We start from the raw sequence: 20,233 nt of genomic DNA on the forward strand, positions 1-20,233 counted from the left end.
ATTTTGAAACAGAAAAATCATTTGAAAATTTAATTTCATTTTATATCATCTTAGTTATTCCTATAAATTTAAAGAGAAAGCTAAAAATAACCCCAACATTGCATCTTGCATCTTGATCATTATTATTTTCATCATTTAATTAATTTGAATTAAATTAGAAACAAAATTATTTAAAAATAAAAAAATTAAAAATATTTCATGAATAGAAAGTAAATATTTTTATTTTAATTAAATCTAGCATTGTGTGATTATGCGTTAACTTTTTAGCCACAGAAAGCTAAAGATTGGAAACATTTACATAAAAAAAGGATTGGAAACATTAAATATAATATCATTTACTTAAATATTAAATATACTCTTAAAATAATTACATAATAAAACTCGATTAATTTAAATTTAAAACACTAAATATTAACATAATTTTATATTATATCGCTGTTTTCTTTAAAATATAAATTTTTCTGTGATTTAAAATATTTTACTGTTCTCTAAAAAAGATATTTTACTATAAAATTTAATTTTAGTGTGCTTCATGTTAATTTGAACACTAGTTACCAACAATGGTGGACGTCATTGACAAGGCCAGATAGACCAACATAACTTCCACAGTAGAACGTCATTGCTCCATTGACCCAGCTCTGAATTTGTGGGGCCTACCTCACTTCTCGTTGATGGGGTAGTTCTGTAAATCACCACCCTTTCAAATTGAATTAATAATAATAAAAATGACAGAAGAGAAAAAGGCGTTACACAAGCACATCACTTTCTTTCTGATATACTACATTAAAGTAAAAATTAAATGCTTTTGTAGTTCACTTTATATCTAGCTGCACTTCACTTTACTTTGTTCTGAATTCTTCTTCTCTGCTTCCTCCTTCCTTCCTTTCGTTTTCTTTTTATCTGCGTTTCTTTCTTTCTTCCTTGAAGTTGAAGCTCTTCTCTTTGCCTGAAGACAATGGCTGACATTACTCATCAACCTATGGAGCAGCTTCAGGACCTTGAGTACTGCATAGACTCCAATCCTCCATGGGGTACCTTATTCTTCTTTCTCTCTCATTTGAGTTTCTTTCTTTGTTCGTTTTCCACTTTCTATAATCTACACTCATGCACAACACAACACAAAGGCCTCTGATTGTCACTCTTCTTCCAAACTTACTTTTTCACTCCTCATTTTACATTTTTTATTCTTATTTTTAGTTTCTAATGTGCTTTTCCATCCTCTCCTCTAATTAAAAAAAAAAGTGCTTGTTTATGTTAGCTATTTTAAGTTTTCTATTTTGGAACACCATGGCGATTGTTTTGGTTTTTCAGTTTCCTAATAGCATGTTGCTTCCTTTTAGTATATCAAACTCAAATGGACTGAAGAAATAATAGAATGCTCTTTGCTTTACTTGAATTAAAGCTGTTTCCTTGTTGGGGTTTTCTGTGATATGTTACTGCACGTTTTGTAACAAGTGAGATTAGGCTGTTACATTGGTCCTGAAAATGTGGACTTAAAGTTCAAATTTTTATATTGTTGTTGTTGCTGTTGAGATAGAGCGGGACTCTGCACTTTTCTGTTAGTTTTTTTTTTAAGAAAAAAAAAAAAACTTGTTCTCCTTTCTGTTTGTTTTCTCAAGAGGTCATTTTTTTTTATTTGAAAAAAAAAATAGTTGCGTTGACGTTCTGTTTTTTTAATAGACCTGCATTTCATTATCATTTCTACTTTTCCTTAGCTATGAAACAGTAATAAGTAATGACAATAGCAAAATAAGGCTAGTAATCATGCATTATCTGGTAGTTACCATTTTACCCTGCATTTTAGAGCACTTTCTACTACTTCTCGAGTAACAACGTCTTAAAAGTAATGGCCCCACTTATATTAATTTATAATTCACCCTTATTTATTTCAATTGTTTTATTATTTTGTGTTTATGTTCTGGGTTCTTTGTCTAAAGAACTGAAGGATCTAGTCACTCCGGTTATGATGAAATTGAAAAATATTTAATGATTTTAATGTTCACGACCTTTTGGGGCAGTAATGTCCTGGGAATTTGTACTACAAAAGAATTGTGTCTTTCCCTCTAAGGACCGTCTCCTGCTATTTGCTAATTCACTAAATGATAGAATTGAGATCCATTTCCGAGCTGGTTTTTAAACAGTCGGTGCACTCGTACCAAACTACTTTATTTATTTATTTGTTTTTCTTGTTGAGGATGAAATATATGTTTTTCTTTCTTTTCGTCCTTTGATTAGAGTTTTATGATGGTTCTGTGAGGAGAATAAACACAAAAGACAGATTAGTAGATTTAAAAAAAAGTCTTCAAATTTCAAAATGTTAATATGTATGATATGATATCAATATATATGTCACCAACAAGTTGGTGTCTCTTAAGGCTCATGATATGTTGTTCTTGAGAAGTGAGTCGGTAGTGCCACTTTAGATTTTGAAAACTAATCCTTAATTTTTTAGAAGTTTGCAATATCACAATGCTGTGAATTGTGTGTGATATTGCTTCATTTCAAGAAACTAATTATCAATCTGATGTTCTGCATGATTTAAAGGGTATATTTTGAAAGTTAAAATCTAATGTTAGGGGTGTTATCTATTGTTAGTCTTGACATTAAGAAACCAATTATCTATTACTTTTTTTCTTCCCTCATTGTGAATGACTTGTATTGCAGCTGAAACCATCCTATTAGCATTTCAAAATTACATATTGATGCTTGGCACAAGTGTGATGATCCCTTCAATGCTTGTTCCAGCTATGGGAGGAAGTTCTGTAAGTTGAATTTCTGTCCTTGTGTTATTTCTTCAGTCCTCCATTCTCAAAGAGCCACTCAGACACGCATTTGTTCTGATCTAGATAGTAGGATCATTATAATATTCATCCAATCCATTGTGTCTTAGTTCAACATTTGGTTTTCTAGGTTTTAATTTTATTTTCATGTTAATATTTTGGAAGGGGTGTTCTTTAGCCGGATCTGTCAATTCATGTGAAATCACTTGTTGCTTTTCAGTTTGATGCTGATTTTAATTGTTAGTGTTTTGGCTTCTTGTTTAAACAGGGTGACAAGGCACAAGTAATACAGACACTACTTTTTGTAGCTGGCATTAACACACTTCTCCAAGCACTTTTTGGAACAAGACTTCCTGCTGTAGTTGGAGGTTCATTTGCATATGTAATTCCAATTGCTCATATTATTAGTGACTCCTCATTGCAACGAATCAATGATCCTCATGAAGTAAGCTTCCTGCTCCTTCTTTTCGTTTTTGTGCATTTTGAAGAACATAAAATTTAAATATTGGCCTTTTGATTCTTAGCATTAAACGACTGATCAAGAAGCATCAATGCACTAATAATTTTTCTGTACTCTCTCTCTCCATGAGTTCTGGATATGTAATGGATGATGGAAATGCTCTGAATGCACTTTTGGAAACAAAAAGGCCATAGAAGCCAGGATTTAATATTTTCGACAAACTTTAGTCAATAATTATTTAAAAGGAAAATAGGAGGATTTTAGTTGCAGATATGCTAATTATTGATCTACGGGAAAATCACTTGTTAGTATTTATGCACTTCATCGAATGCACATTATGAAGTTGTAGAAGACTTGTAGGGTTCCATGGTATTATGCGTCATGGTACTAGGTGAATCCCAAAACTTTAAACTTGACTTTAGTCTCAATATTTAATATTTAATAAATTTTCTGGTTTAAAGTTTAATTCCCGCTGACATGGGAACTAGATGTTTGATAGATGACATTGGCAACCTAAAATAATTTAGGGAACTGCTATAAGACTATTTAAGTTTTCTTAGAAGAGAGAGAATGAGAGAGAGAGCAGTAGAGAGAGAAAGAGTGACCAAGTGAGAGAGCGAAACAGAGAGAGGATAATTGAGACACCCGGTTTCAGCTATGCCGGAAAAGGATACCAGCGACTTACTGCAACGATAGTGGCGGCAAGACGAGGGGAGGGTGATGGGGAAAATATGCCAGCACAATAACAAAGCTCTATAATAGAGTAATAAGGAAAAACAGAGACACAATTTGAATGTGGAAAACCACTCAATGCCAGAGTAAAAACCACGGGTCCAGACCAAAGAAATAACTCCACTATAATCAATGAAGATACAAGAGAACCTCCAACAAGTACACTAAAACGTGCTACAAAATATAGAGACAAGAAGATAAAACTTCAAAATATAGAGCACATAATGCGAAACATTTATCTCTCTCTACAGTTATCTTTTTCCCGATCCAACCGGACAATTTGAAGTATCACGCGCGTAGAACCTACTGTCTAAAAATCAGTCTGATCCAACGTTGAACAAATCTGCAGTTGCAATCTGAAAAATGCTCTCTAGTGGGGAGAAAGTTCACTTGGTACAGACCAAATGGGGCTGCCAAAAGTACATTAGATAGAGTGCTTGTATCTGCAGAATGGTTTGCTAAATGGCAAGGAAGCACACAATTTATAATGGACCGCAACTTTTCTAACCATTGTCCAATTCTATTCAAATCTTCGTTTGTTGATTGGGGCCCGAAACCTTTTTGGGTTCTAGACTGTTGATTTGGGGACAAATCATTTAGGAAGGTGGTTCGTGATAGCTAGGTAGCGACCCATGTAAGTGGCTGGGGGGGGGGTTGTATTAAAAGAAAAAATTAAGAGACTAAAACAGAGGTTGAAAGAATGGAACAAAACCTAGTTCAGTGACATTCTACAGAAAATAAAAAGACTAGAGTCGGAGCTTTACAAGTTGGCAGTAGAAGGTGATGATAGACAATTGACGGCTGAAGAAATAAAATTGAGAAGGCAACTACAGGAGGATTTGTGGGTAGCTGCACACTCAAATGCATCAATTTTGTGGCAAAAGCAAGGACTAGATGGATCAAGGAAGGTGCTTGATAATTCCCGGTTCTTCCACATGACTATAACTTGGAGGCGTAGAAGCAATTGAAGGTGTGTTTGTTAATGGTTGCTAGATAGTGGAGCCATGTAGGGTCAAAGAGGAAACTCATAATTTCTTCAAGAGGAGATTTGAGAAATCTGAGTGGGAGAGACTGAAATTGGATGGGGTAAATTTCAGATCCATTGGACAGCAACACAATAATTTTGTGGTGGCTCGATTTGTTGAAAATGAGGCGAGGGATGCAGTGTGGGAATGTAACAGCGAGAAGAGTCTTGGACCGGATGGATTAAATTTCAAATTTATTAAGGAGTTTTTGGATGATATCAAATCAGATTTGTTTCGCTTCTTGGATGAATTGCGTGTTAATGGAGTTTTTCTGAAGGGGGGTAATGCATCATTCATAGCACTAATCCCTAAGGTCCATGGTCCCCAAAGTTTAAATGAATATAGACCTATTTCATTAATAGGCAGTGTGCATAAAATTGTGGCCAAAGTGTTAGCTAGAAGATTGAAGAAGGTCATGCCAACCATCATTGACGAACGCCAAACTGCTTTTGTTGAAGGGAAACATATGTTGCACAGTGTGCTTATAGCTAATAAAGTGGTCAATGAAGCAAAAAGACAAAATAAAAGTTGTCTTGTGTTCAAAGTTGACTATGAAATGGTGTATGACTTTGTATGCTGGGAGTTTCTATTGTATATGATGAGGAGGATGGGTTTTTGTCCTAAATGGATTAGATGGATTGAAGGTTGCTTGAAATCAACTTCTATTTCTATTTCTCTTTTTTCAGGGTGCCGATGAAGGTGGGGGACAGGTTGGAAAAGCTAAAGAGGTGGTTCTTGTGGGGAGGAAACTCAAATCAGAAAAAGATCGCCTGGGTGAGCTGGGGAACAGTTTGTATGCCAAAGGAGGCAGGGGGTCTAGGTATCAGGGATTTGAGGAAGTTTAACTATGTTTTACTTGGGAAATGGCATTGGAACTTGTTTCACTGTCAAGGTGAACTGTGGGCACAAGTTCTGAATTCAAAATACGGAGGATGGCAGAATCTGGATGAGATTAGAAGATCCAACAGAGAATCTATTTGGTGGAGGGACCTAAGCTTCATTTGCAATTTGCCGGAGGAAGGGAGCTGGTTTAACAGCAACATAAAATGGAAAATAGGAAGTGTTTCAAAGGTGCTGTTTTGGGAAGATGCTTGGAAGGAGGATGGAGTATTGCTGAAGGAGAAGTATCCAAGATTGTATTAGTTGGGAATGGGGAAAACAACAAATGCAGGTTGGGAATGACAACTTCAATGGAGGAGGTTTTTAATGGAAGGAGAAATAGCTGCAGCTGCAAGTTTTATAGAGGATATACTGTTAGGAAAGGAATTCGCTGGACCATTATTATCTTCCTAAAAATCAGTTGCTCTGTTATATGTATATTTATTTCTTATTATAAATTAGGAATAATATTCAGCCTATTAATTAGATATATTTAGGATTCCTAATTTAGGTTGTACAAATCAGGAATTGGGATCAATTGTCATTAAAGTAGTTATAAATGTTGTATTATTTATAGAGATGAATGGAGAGAAGAAAAGGCAGAAAAACCAAATTTCTAACATGGTATCACGAGTCTCCTTGACAGCGACGTGAATCTTTCCAGTTTTGTGTTCTCACTTGATTCGTGATTCTATTTTTGTTCTTCGTCTTGGTCCTTGCTTGGCCGCACGCACGACACTGGCACTCGTTTGTTTGCGTGTGCTTCTGGTTCGTTCTTGTAACTCTCTCGTTCGTGGTTCGTGTTTCAGTTCCTGGTTCTTGTCCCTTTTTATTTTTGGGCACGAGCTCTTGGCTTTTTTTTTTCATGACTATGGAGAATCTTTGTGTTCGCTTTAACGGCAAGAACTATGCTGCTTGGGAGTTTCAGTTCAAGATGTTCGTGAAAGGAAAAGGCATATGGGGACATGTCGATGGGTCCTCCTCTAAACCCACGACAATGGCTGAGTTGGCTGCTTGGGAGACGCTGGATGCCCAGAGTATTTCTTGGCTTTTGGGGTCCATTGAGCCTCTAATGGTCAATAACATGCGTTCATTTTCTACTGCCAAAGACATGTGGGACTATCTCAACAGCATTTTCAATCAAGACCATTCCGCAAAACGCTTTCAGTTGGAATTGGACAGCCAATTACAGTCAGGCTAATTTCTCTATTCAGGAATATTATTCTTGTTTCCTGAACTTATGGGCTGAACACTCTGCTATACTTCATGTTGCTGTTCTGAAAACTTCTTTGGCTACTGTTCAAGAGGTTTATGAGGTCACTAAACGGGACCAATTCCTCATGAAGCTGAGACCTGAATTTGAAGCTGTCTGTGCTGCTCTCTTAAATCGACACCCATTTCCTTCTCTGGATGTATGTGTTGGTGAACTGCTTCAGGAAGAACAACGTCTTCTCACTCAAGCAGCTTTGTCCCGTGACTCTTCTATTTCAGTAGCTATTGCTGTTGCCTATACTGCCCAGGATAAAGGCAAAGGTCGTGATACACGACAGGTTTAATGTTATTCGTGCAAGCAATTTGGTCATATTGCTCACCATTGCACCAAGAAGTTTTGCAACTATTGTAAGCAGCGTGGCCATATCATCACGGACTGTCCCACTAGACCACCACGGCGTCAGGTGCAACCTTTTCATGCAGCTAATTCTATGACTAAGACACCCACTTCTGTCCCAACCAATGCTGATGCCTTAACTCTAGAGAAGGTGCAACAAATGGTGCTTTCTGCATTATCTGCCTTAGGCATCCAGGGTAAGTCTAATGATATATCTTCACCATGGTTTGTTGATTCTGGAGCCTCCAATCATATGATTGGTACCTCGGAACATTTAAACAATGTTCGCACTTATAATGGCACTCAAAACATTCAGATTGCTGATGGTAATACTCTTTCAATCACTGCCGTTGGTGATATTACTCCTTCCTTTCGTCATGTATTTGTCTCTCTAGGACTTGTTTCGAATTTAATTTCGGTTGGACAATTGGTGGATAACAATTGCAATATTAATTTCTCTCGGGCTGGTTGTGTTGTGCAGGATTAGGTGTCGAGGAAGGTGATCACGACGGGGCCTAAAGTGGGTATATTATTTCCACTCCAGTTTACTCTACCTAGACTTTTGTCTTTTAATTGTACTGGTGTCACAAATAAGTATGAGGATTGGCACAAAAAGTTGGGTCACCCAAATTCAGTTGTTTTGTCTCATTTACTGAAAAATAGATTCTTAAGCAATAAAATTACCATTCCTGGTTCATCCTTTAACTGTTCTGTATGCAAACTTGCTAAAAGCAAAATCCTCCCGTTTCCTTCTAATGCTCATCGCGCTGACAAATGTTTCGACATTATTCACAGTGATGTTTGGGGTATATCGCCTATCTTATCACATGCCAAGTACAAGTATTTTGTGATATTTATTGATGATTATAGCCGCTTTACTTGGATATATTTTCTCCGTTCTAAAGATCAAGTTTTCTCTATGTTTAAGACATTTTTGGCCTACATTGCAAATCAATTCCACACCAGCATTAAGATTTTGCGCACCGATTCTGGTGGGAAATATATTTCTGCTGAGTTTCAAACGTACTTGCAGCAACAAGGCATTATTTCTCAACGTTCATGTCCATATACACCTCAACAGAATGGCGTTGCGGAGCGAAAGAATAGACATTTGCTTGATGTCACACAAGCATTACTTCTTCAGGCTTCGATTCCTTCTCATTTTTGGGTTGAGGCATTGACCACTGCTGTCTACTTGATCAATTGCCTTCCCTCCCAGGTTCTTGGCCTTGATTCTCCTTTCTTTCGACTTTATAACATACAACCGAGATATGATGATCTTCACCCTTTTGGTTGTGTATGTTTTGTACACCTTCCACCTTTGGAACGTCACAAACTTGGGGCTCAGTCTGTTCAATGTGCATTTATGGGTTATGGTACCACTCAGAAGGGTTTTTTGTGTTATGATGTTGTTGCCCAGCGTTTTCGTATCTCTCGGAATGTGGTTTTCTTTGATCATCAAGATTTCTTTCCATTTGTTTCTCCTAATGCTAATGGTTTTGCTACTCTTCCTTCTTTTCCTAAGGTTTCTCATGTTACATAACGGTTTAAACCAGGCTATGTATATACTAGGCGCCCTCTTGTCCCGCCCCTTCCCGACTCTGAACCGTCACCTGAACGTACACCAATAGCACCTCGTAGATCCAGCTGTATTTCTCGTCCACTAGATAGGTATGGTTACTCCCCTACTTCTCTTACTGCCACTTTATCTAGCATTCCTATTCCTACATGCTATTCACAGGCTGTTAAGGATGTGTGTTGGGTCAAAGCTATGCAAGAGGAGTTGCAGGCACTTCAGGAGAATTATACTTGGGATATTGTTCCATGCCCGCCTAATGATGAACCCTTTGGCTGTAAATGGGTGTATTCTATCAAACTTAATTCTGATGGTTCTTTTCATTGTTACAAGGCTCGATTGGTTGCTTTGGGAAACAAACAGGAATATGGAGTGGATTATGATGAGACATTTGCACTTGTGGCCAAAATGACTACTATTAGAACTGTGCTATCTATTGTTGCCTCCAAGGGCTGGTCTCTCCATCAAATGGATGTGAAGAATGTCTTTCTTCATGGTGACCTAGCTGAAGATATTTATATGACCCATCCACAAGGTTTGTTTTCTTCTTTTGTCGGTGTATGCAAGCTCAAACGTTCTTTATATGGTCTAAGGCAGGCACCACGGGCATGGTTTGAAAATTTTCGAACTACTCTCCTTGGCTTTTCTTTTACTCAAAGTCGATATGATTCTTCTTTATTTATTCAAACCACCACAGCTGGTATTGTTCTTCTTCTTATTTATGTTGATGATATGGTCATTACTGGTTCTGATCATGTGTCAATACAGCACCTCAAACGACAACTTCAAGCTTCTTTTCATATGATGGATCTAGGCAATCTTAACTATTTTTTGGGTCTTAAGGTTAATTCTCATCCCAAATGTCTCTTTCTTCATCAACACAAGTATACTAACGATTTGATCTCTTTGGCTGGTCTCCAATCTGCTGCTCCTGTGGATACTCCTCACGAAGTTAATGTCAAATTTCTTCGTGATGAGGGTGACATTCTACCTAATCCTTTGTTGTATCGTCAGTTAGTGGGTAGTCTTAATTATTTGACTATTACACGTCCTGACATCTCCTTTGCAGTCCAGCAGGTTACCCAATTTATGCACACTCCTTGCCACCTTCACCTAGTTACTGTCCGACGTATCATTCATTACTTGAAAGGTACTTCTCATAGGGAGCTATTCTTTCCTACTGGGACATCTCTTAATTTGGTGGTTATTGTGATGCTGATTGGGCAGGTTGGTGCATGTTTCTTGGTTCTTCACTTATTTCTTGGAAAAGCAAAAAGCAAGCCCGGGTCTCTAAGTCTTCCACTGAGTCTGAATATCGTGCTATGTCTCTAGCCTGTTCTGAAATTATTTGGCTTAGTGGTCTTTTAGCTGAGCTTGGTTTCCCTCAAACCGAGGCTACACCTCTCTATGCTGACAATACTAGCGCCACTCAGATTGCTGCCAATCCAGTCTTCCATGAACGCACCAAACATATCGAAGTGGATTGTCATTCCATTCGTGAGGCTCTTGATAATCATATTGTCTCTCTTCCCCACATTACCTCGCAACTTCAGCTTGCAGATATATTTACCAAGGCTGTTCCTCGTCCTCGGCATCAGTTTCTCAATAACAAATTGATGCTCCTTGATCACCCGCATCAATTTGAGGGGGGATGTTAGGAAAGGAATTCGCTGGACCATTATTATCTTCCTAAAAATCAGCTGCTCTGTTATATGTATATTTATTTCCTATTATAAATTAGGAATAGTATTCAGCTTATTAATTAGATATATTTAGGATTCCTAATTTAGGTTGTACAAATCAGGAATTAGGATCAATTGTCATTAAAGTAGTTATAAATGCTATGTATTATTTATAGAGATGAATGGAGAGAAGAAAAGGCAGAAAAGCCAAATTTCTAACATATACAGGGTTTGGAAGTACAAATGCAGCAACAAGACACTTGGACTTGGGGAGGGGATTCAAGTGGGAAGTATTCAATGGGAAATGCTTATACACTTCTCAATAGAGTCTTGTCATCTGTGACTCAGGATGAAGTGTTTAAAGCAATATGGAAATTAAAAATCTCAAGTAAAGCCTCAATCTTTACTTGGAGATTAATACGGGATAGATTGCCTACAAGGAATAATTTAAGAAGAGGCATGGAAATAAATGATGCTAGCTGCCCATTTTGCAGAAGTCATGAGGAGGATGAATCTCACTTATTTTTCAGCTGTGTTAAAATCTTGCCGTTGTGGTGGGAGTCGATGTCGTGGGTAAATATTGTGGGGGCTTTCTCAGAAATCCTGAAAAACCATTTCCTTCAACTTTCTTATTGTAATTCTGATGGTTTTAAGGGTCAAAGATGGCAGAGTTGGTGGATCGCCCTCACTTGGTGTATTTAGCATCATAGGAATAGGATTGTATTCCTAAATGAAAGTTTCAATGGTCATAAATTGATGGAGGATGCCTTATTCTTCTGCTGGACCTGGCTTAAAAACCTGGAAAAAGGATTTGATATCCCATTTCATTCTTGGTCTAGTAGTATTAGGGAATAGTATATAAAATTTACAGATCTTGTGTGTGGGTGGTTCCTAGTCTATAGCCAGAGCTTTGGTTCCCTAATACTTGTTCTGTATATTGTATTAGTTAACCACAGCTCTGCTCCTGTTGTTGTTAGGCTGTATGTAAATCAGTACCACTTATACTGCTTTCTCTATTATTTATAATGAATTTATATTTTTGCCGATAAAAAAAAATTGAGTTTTCTTAGAAATATACTTAAAATACTTTTTTATTTGGTAGGGTATTGAAAGAGATCTTGCAATCTGATTGGTTTGCAGAGATTTTTACAAACAATGCGAGCTATACAAGGAGCTCTAATCGTAGCCTCAAGCATTCAGATAGTCCTGGGTTACAGTCAAGTATGGGGTCTTTTCTCAAGGTATTCTAGTTGCTTGTAACGTGTTTAAAAATTGAAAATAACAAAACAATGCTCAATCATTTACTACTATATGAATTTCTCCAGATTTTTCAGTCCTCTTGGCATGGCACCTGTAGTTGGACTGGTTGGATTAGGGTTAATTCAACGAGGATTTCCTGCGGTAGGTGTGGCTCAATCTATTTTATTTGTCATGCTCATAAACATTCACAGAATGATCTCAGATCTAATGACATGGCCATTTGAATGTCTATCATATTATCAATATCATCTAGAAGAAAGGTTATTCTGTACGACAAAAAAAATAAAATTCTGGAACATGTCTTAAATCTGTCTCCTGAAGTTGTCAGCTATTTTAAATGACAGTAAATTTTCTATGTTGAAGTTTTGATATTCTGCTTTTAGCTTACAAAATTGAGGGCTTCATCTAGTGGGTTTCTTTTTTCATTTTCTTTTGGGGTAAGATGTCTTAATCTTGATTGTCTTTCTGGAATATTTAATATTGCATAATCCGTCTACTGATACTAGTGTGGATAAAATTTTCTTCAGAAAAATCATTTGATTAACCATGCTCACTATTGCTCAATGGAAACAATATTTCCATACTATTTCACATAATTTTATTTATTACTTTTTGTTTCAGTTGGGGAACTGTGTAGAAATTGGCATACCAATGTTGTTGTTGGTTGTTGGGTTGTCACAAGTAAGTGATTTAGTATAACCAGAATGTAGTGTTATCAAGTTATTAATTTTTTTTCCTTGAGACAAACTAATTTGGTGTAAATTGCAGTATCTAAAGCATGTGAGACCGTTTAGAGACATTCCTATCTTTGAACGTTTTCCAGTTTTGATTTGTGTCACAATTGTTTGGATATACTCTGTCATTTTGACTGCCAGTGGAGCTTATCGGCATAAACCCACCATAACACAGAACAGTTGTCGCACGGACAGAGCTAATCTGATATCTACTGCCCCATGGTAACATCAAAATACTAATTTTGCATCGTCTGATATGTATTAGTTTTGGTGAGGTCTCGGTTTATTTATCTTTTTCTTAATGCTAATAGGTTCATGTTCCCATACCCTCTCCAATGGGGTCCACCAACATTTTCTGCTGGTCATTCATTTGCAATGATGTCTGCGGTTATTGTATCAATGGTGGAGGTATCTATTTTCATTCCTAGTTTTCTTTTATTTTGTTCCCTCCCCACACTTATCACTAGTCTAGCAAGACAACTGTCATTGGGATTTGCTTCTGGCTCATCTTCAGAACTTTATTATATTCACCTGTATAGTATTTTTAGAGTAAATTAGGCTAACCACCTAGAGGTTTTGTGTAATTACACAAACACCCCCTGTTTTTTAACCATTACAATACAATCACATCCCTTGTAGGGGGTGTTTGTGTAACATATGAGGGGTGTCGGTGTAATGTTTTCAAACATATAAGGGGATCTTAGTGTAACGTTTTTAAACATAAAGGAGGTTACTGTAGGAATAGAAAAAAGACTCGTGTTATGTGTAGGAATAATATTTTTGAAACTTTGATTTTTAACCGTGTTGAATGGCGTTGTGTGATACATGTAGCCAACCTCACCTAATGAGATAAGGCTTTGTCGTTGTTGTATGTGTAATTTGAGAAAAGCTCAGGGAGTGCGAGTGCAATTTACTCTTATTTTTATTGCTTTTGTAACTACAGTGTGACAAAATAAAAACTACAGTATGATAGTGTTCTGATGTTGAAACTTGATTAAGTTGTGGTAAAGTCTTTTTCTCCAATCATGATTAAAAGAGGCGAAGTAATACTCCACCCCCACCTCCCCCATTTTGGTGAATTTCCAACAATGGCTTGACCATTTACTTCTCATGCAGTCAACTGGTGCATATAAGGCCGCATCTCGTTTGGCTATTGCCACTCCACCTCCTGCTTATGTGTTGAGTCGAGGCATCGGTTGGCAGGTAAGTTTACTTTGTTGTTGGCTCAAACAGTGCAGTTACTACAATGGAAATGCATAAGGTTATACTTGATCATTATTCATTAAATCAGATACTGTTAAGACTTAAGATATCAATCCTTTGACTTAATCAGCATTCATATTTATACTAATAATAGTTATATATGTGTCTAAGAGCGTATTTTGTTTTTTTTTAGGGGATTGGTATCTTACTTGACGGTCTCTATGGAACAGGGACAGGTTCCACTGTTTCTGTGTAAGTTTCCCTTAAGTGAATTGTTGTCCAAGTTGCTGCCTGTATACGACCTTTATATCTTTCCATGGTAGCATGATGAGCGTTATTGTTGGTTATTCTAGGGAAAATGTAGGACTCCTTGGCCTAACCCGAGTTGGAAGTCGCCGAGTTGTTCAAATTTCTGCTGGTTTTATGATATTCTTCTCTACTTTAGGTCAGTATTGATGTTTCAAACACAAATTTTGACTACACTAAAAGCAATCCAGTTTCAAATCACTTGATCAATCAAAGCTGTTTGGCCTTTTATGTTAACAGTATGCAATGAGAAAAAAGAGAACAGTTTTGATTAACTCTTCTGCTTTGTTTCACTTCGGTTATGTGCAGGAAAGTTTGGAGCTGTGTTTGCATCCATACCCTTCCCAATATTTGCTGCATTATACTGTGTTCTCTTTGGCCTTGTTGGTACGTGGTGAGATTGTATTGTTAAGTTGTTCCAGTTCCTCTATTCACATTCACTAATATTTTTCTATGTTCATCAGCTGCAGTTGGCATATCATTTCTTCAGTTCACAAACATGAACTCTATGAGAAACCTTATTATCACAGGGCTCACACTGTTCCTTGGAATATCTGTGCCTCAATTTTCAAATCAATATTGGACCAGCTCACACCATGGTCCTGTTCATACTAATGCTGGATGGGTGAGTGTTCCTTAATAGCCATGAGCTTTTACGTTTGTAGTGATTTGTTATAATCATTTTCCTAATTAATGTAAATTGGAATGTTAATGATTTTAACAGAACATTTTTCCTCTCTAATTTGACTTTCATTTGCTTGAATTAGTAATTTAGTCTAAATGCTGTTGATTCTACTTTTTGGTAATTGCAGTTCAATGCTTTCTTGAACACTATATTCTCATCGCCGGCAACAGTAGGTTTGATTGTGGCAGTGTTACTTGACAACACTCTGGAGGTCGAAAGGTCAAAAAAAGATCGAGGGATGCCGTGGTGGGTTAAGTTTAGAACATTTAGAGGAGATAACAGAAATGAAGAATTCTATACTTTGCCTTTCAATCTCAACAGGTTCTTCCCACCTACTTGATGGAAAATGAGAGCCAGCCAGGGTAGAAGATTAGGTTTTCTTTTGAGTTGCACATGCCAGAATTCATCATGACTAACAAATGCTATTCTTCCTTTACCATCACCCAATTTTTTTGTTGACCACCTAAAACCTTGGTCCAACAGAGGATTGTAAAGCATTTGGGACTATGCTGTGTAGATCCAATAAAGTAAACTTTTCTCCATTCCCTTTGTGTGTGTGGCTATCATGTTGGCAAAGTTCTTCATAGTAGAAGAAAAAGTAAATATTCCTATTTATGAGTATTAACTTCTATGTCTAGTTTAATAAAAAAAAAATCTTCTGTCTATAATTGAATTTAGTCATTTTACTGTACGCGTTTTTTGTGTAAGTTTGCACAGGTTAAGCATCATTAAATGTTCACCTTTAATTACATTTGACTAGTTAATTAATCATGTTTTATTGAAAAAACAATTATTTCTCTAAGCTAGCGTGCCATAGTTAGGAAAGTTTGGCACCAAGTCACAATTAATAGGAATCGTCCAGATATAGCACTTAAAATCCAACGGTTGTGTCTTTTTACCTTAAAAATGGTTAAGTAATTTTTAAATAACCAGTAATATTACATGTGGAAAATGAAAAAAAGACTACCTCCATTAAAATAACACCCACGTGGAGGAGTCCTTCTACCCCTTTGCTTCCTTTCATTCGTTCAATCATATTACCGTCGGCGATTCATAACCCTCCCTTAACATCATTGTTAGTCTTTGCAAACTCTCATGTACCTTTTTTATATTGTTACCAAAGTCTCTTCAACCCCTTTTGAACAAACAATGTTGCATAAACCAAACCAACAATTGTTACCCTAAATATGTGTCATGAATGAACAAGATGAATTTGTTGTGAAAACAGAAATTGAGAACAAAATGCAGATGTGTTATTTTATTAACAGAAAAATAGAACTTGTATACATGTGATAGCATGCATTTTATCATCAACAAAATAACTACCTAAGGCTATTTATCATTTGTAGTAACTGTGATAATTCGATTTGCATTGGTTTGGTGAATTGGATTGATGCTATTAAACTTGACTTGTATTATGTTCTTATTTTGTTTTGTTTCTTCATCTCTATTTTTGTGTGTTTTCGTATTGCTTTATAGTTGCTTACAAACTGTTCGATAAAATTTTCCCCTTTTTGTTTATAAGTGAATGAATATAGGAACCAAATTGAATTATATTTTTAAGTTCGGCTTAGGTTAATCTTGTGCTACATAATTTCCTAGTTTTATTTGTTTTTGAACATTTGACATTCGTTATCAAAATTGGCATTGTTGTCGGGGATATGATTCATTGTGTGCCAACATTGATTCACTCATAACCGACATTAGTATAGTAGTGTAGTTTTGCATTTGTCCATTGGAAAAAGAAAATAATACTCATTTTTGCATGTGGTTCTACATTATATAGTAGGTTCTGCATTTTGTGCATTTTGCATTATCATTCTTGACACCCTAATTGTTTGACATATTGCATTAGTCTTGTTAATGTTGTTATATAGAATAAGTGTTAGTAGTAGAACAGAGTAGTGGTAAAAAAAAAAAAATAGAGGAGTAGTAGAATGTAAACAGATTAGTAGTGTAGAGAGTAGTGTGTGCATTATTTAGTGTATTTTATGTCGTAAAAGTGAACTGATTTGTGGAGTTTGTTTGCACAACTTGGTGTACATTGAGTCCTCTAGCAAATTTTTACATTTTGGATATGGAGAATGAGTCCTCTAGCAAAGGGTCCACATTGATAATAGGGAGACCATTTTTCATGACAGCTAAGACAAAAATTGATGTACATGCAGGGACTCTTTCCATGGAGTTTGGTGATGATGTTGTGCATTTCAACATTTTTGAGACCATGAGACATCCGACAGATGAGAATTTTGTTTTCTTTGTAGATACCATTAATGATGCAGTAAATAGTGTAGATATTTGTATAGATTTATGATCAAGGCCGTACCTGAATCAAATAAACATTAAAAATGCAGTATTTAGGAAGTGATCCCAGGTCGTCTCCCAACGAGCAATGGTCAACCAAACGTTCATAACAGATAGTAATAAAATAGTAACAAATTGAGGGGGGTTGTTTGTTTTTGTAATTTAAACAGCGAGCAACCACATATACTTGGCAAGACTCTAAAATTGAAAACCACACCACAAACACATGCATATGAGGATCAAAAGGTCTTTCAAGGTTGTAATGGGGCCAAGGACAAGGTAGATGAAAGTATGGGATAAGTAGCTAAAACCCAAAGGAATAGAGGAGCAATGGGGAATAAGTGAGAACTAAGAAAAAGTAGTAAACCCCAAAACCAAAATTAAAAATTAAGCATAAAAAGTAAACCCAAAACAAAGTCAACCAAGTCCTCAAACCAATCCAAGCCTTCAAACCAAGACCTCGTGTATTAAACTTCATTCTTTTTCTGTTTTTTTTTTTGAACTTTTTTTTTTGAACGTGAATAGTAGCAATTGAAAGAAATTGAAAAATAAAGCACAATTAGACAATATATGTATATACATCAAGCATGGCCAACAAAAACATATCTCCAATGAAACGTACCCCCCCACACTTATTCCCAAAACAATTCCAAAGCTCCAAAATTCCTTAAGGGTAGGGTGAGATCATGGTTTTTCACTTAAGGCTTGTAATGAGCTTCAAAACAAAGAAAAGGGAACATAGGCTCAAAGGGGCTATCAAAGGAATTAATTCAAGGTAGACTCATTTGGCTAGAGGCTTATAAGAAAAAAATGCCTAAATCATCTCCCAACATGCATGTGAAACAAGAAGTATCAACAAGAGTCAAGCCAAGACTATTGTGCAAGCAATCAATGGGGCAAAACACACCGAATAAAATAGATGATGATGGCTCAAATTCTCACCAAGGGTAAATCTATCACTTCCAATTCGAACTTTCAAAACTAACTTGACATGCAGAGAAAAACAAGGATTTCAATTCACAAAATGCCAAGAAACTCCTATTTAAAAAACAATTACCCATTACCTGTACATAACCTATAATTCAAAGAGAAACATGCAATGTTGTACATAAAACATAAAACCAAAATAACAGAATTAACCTAGAAAACCTAAAAAAATTAAACTAGAAAACCCAACAAAATCAATAAAATTAAAGAACAATCTCCCCCCAACACTTAAACAACACATTGTCCTCAATGTAGCATAATCACAAGATCAAGAGCAATCAAAACAATCAATAAAATTGGACAAGTGCAATAAAAGTAAAGAAGGAGACAAAAAAAGAAAACTCCCTAAGTCATGGCAGAAGAGAAGTAAGGTGAAGTAAGGAGGTCTCCTGATGCAATCCTACTCCATAAGGGCATTGGATAGAAGGCTCTAAGAAGATTGGGTCAGAGATGCAAGAGAAGACCTTAGGGTTCTCATGAGCCTTAGGGTAGATTTCGGGCCCATGGGCTAAGTATGAGCCCGCTTATCTTTGTACATATTAGATTAAGGTTTCATTATTTTTTGGCCTTGTATTTAGGGCTCCATAATATGGGTAAGGTACCCTAGAAATGTAGGATTTTTCAGCCCTTGTATTAAGGGCACCTAGACTAGTTTATGTATTAGGGGTAGTTTTGTAATTTCACATACATTAAGTGAATATTTGATGTGTGTGTTGGAAAATAAATTTAATTGAATTGGGAGAAACCCAATCCAATTAAATTTTAGAGGGGGAGGTGAGCATTTGCTTGCTACACCCCATTGCCACATCATATAGTCACACTTTGTGCATGTCCTTCATGCTTTACATGCCTCATGACACCTAAGCACACTTAGTGGAGAATCTTGGACTTGATCTTGGATTAGTGGGCTGAACCATAACTAAAATTCACTAATCATAATTATTGAAATCTTGGCTCCAAAATTTGGCTCCACAAATTCAATTTCAAATCCAAGTGAAATTTGAATAGAAATTCAAATTTCCCTCCAATTTTGTGTGACACTTAGGCTATAAATAGAGGTCATGTGTGTGCATTTTTTTTTAACTTTGATCATTTGAATATTAAACTTCCGATTTCAGAGCTCTTTTAGAGCACAAAATTTCGGGCTCTTCTCTTCCTCTCCCTTCATTCATCTCCTTCTTCCTCCAAGCTCTTATCCATGGCCTCCTATAGGGTGAGCTTCTTCTAGACTCATCTTCTCCTTGAAGTGGCATCTCCTCTCTCTCTTCCTTCTCCATTTCGCTGCCATTCATCTTCCAAGAAGCAAAGGAATCCATTGATGAAGAAGATCCTAGGCCTACAAGCTCCAATGGAGCTTACATCATCTCCTCCACCACTACATCCACTAAGGAGGGATTTGTGAGGAATGGTTTCAGCCGGTGTCCATTGACCTTGAAGCTTTTATCTGCGGATTCACTTTTGATCTCAAGTGTACCATAAGGAAAAAACATTAGTCACCACAAAAGGACCAATCCACTTTGACCTCAACTTACCACTCATGAGTTTGAGCCTAGAGTTATACAATTAAACTTTCTGTCCAACCACGAAGTCTTTCTTAGCTATCAAGCTGTCATGGAACTTCTTGGTCTTCTCCTTATAGAATTTGAATTTCTCATTGGCTTCTAAACGGATCTCATCTAGCTCACTTAGTTGCAACTTCCTTTCCTCTCCATCCTGATCAATGGAGAAGTTGTAGGTCTTTACAGCCCAGTAGGATTTGTGCTCTATCTCTACAGGAAGATGGCATGCCTTGCCAAACACAACCCGATAAGGAGACATTCCTATGGGTGCTTTGTAGGCAGTCCTATGTGCCCAAAGAGCATCATCCAACCTAGTGCTCCAATCCTTTCTGTTCGGTTGCACAATCTTCTCTAAGATCCTTTTCATCTCCCTGTTTGAAATCTCAGCCTGCCCATTAGTTTAGGGGTGGTAAGGTGTGGACATTCTGTGCACGACCCCATACTTTTTGAGC

The 20,233-nt window shown here is 36.6% G+C and overlaps 1 protein-coding gene across 1 annotated transcript; it reads left to right on the forward strand.

Moving 5' to 3' along the window:
• The first annotated feature begins 849 nt into the window (after positions 1 to 849).
• On the forward strand, positions 850 to 15,271 carry LOC114381313 (nucleobase-ascorbate transporter 1-like). Its single transcript, XM_028340533.1, has 14 exons — positions 850 to 1,031; positions 2,665 to 2,762; positions 3,049 to 3,225; positions 11,884 to 11,984; positions 12,069 to 12,144; positions 12,625 to 12,684; positions 12,772 to 12,959; positions 13,049 to 13,145; positions 13,854 to 13,940; positions 14,134 to 14,192; positions 14,294 to 14,385; positions 14,556 to 14,633; positions 14,711 to 14,871; positions 15,059 to 15,271. The coding sequence occupies exons 1-14, from the start codon at positions 956 to 958 to the stop codon at positions 15,269 to 15,271; spliced, it is 1,563 nt and encodes a 520-aa protein (XP_028196334.1). The 5' UTR covers positions 850 to 955.
• The last annotated feature ends 4,962 nt before the right edge of the window (positions 15,272 to 20,233 follow it).

This window comes from Glycine soja, chromosome 13 (assembly GCF_004193775.1).
Source record: "Glycine soja cultivar W05 chromosome 13, ASM419377v2, whole genome shotgun sequence".
NCBI classification, from domain to species: domain Eukaryota; kingdom Viridiplantae; phylum Streptophyta; class Magnoliopsida; order Fabales; family Fabaceae; genus Glycine; species Glycine soja.

Bases quoted from the DNA above. Each gene is read 5' to 3' on its own strand.
- LOC114381313 (XM_028340533.1), top strand. From the start codon at position 956: ATGGCTGACATTACTCATCAACCTATGGAGCAGCTTCAGGACCTTGAG. The intron at 11,985-12,068 runs GTATTCTAGTTG...GAATTTCTCCAG, and splicing joins GTATGGGGTCTTTTCTCAAG to ATTTTTCAGTCCTCTTGGCA. The intron at 14,634-14,710 runs GTACGTGGTGAG...TATGTTCATCAG, and splicing joins TGTTCTCTTTGGCCTTGTTG to CTGCAGTTGGCATATCATTT.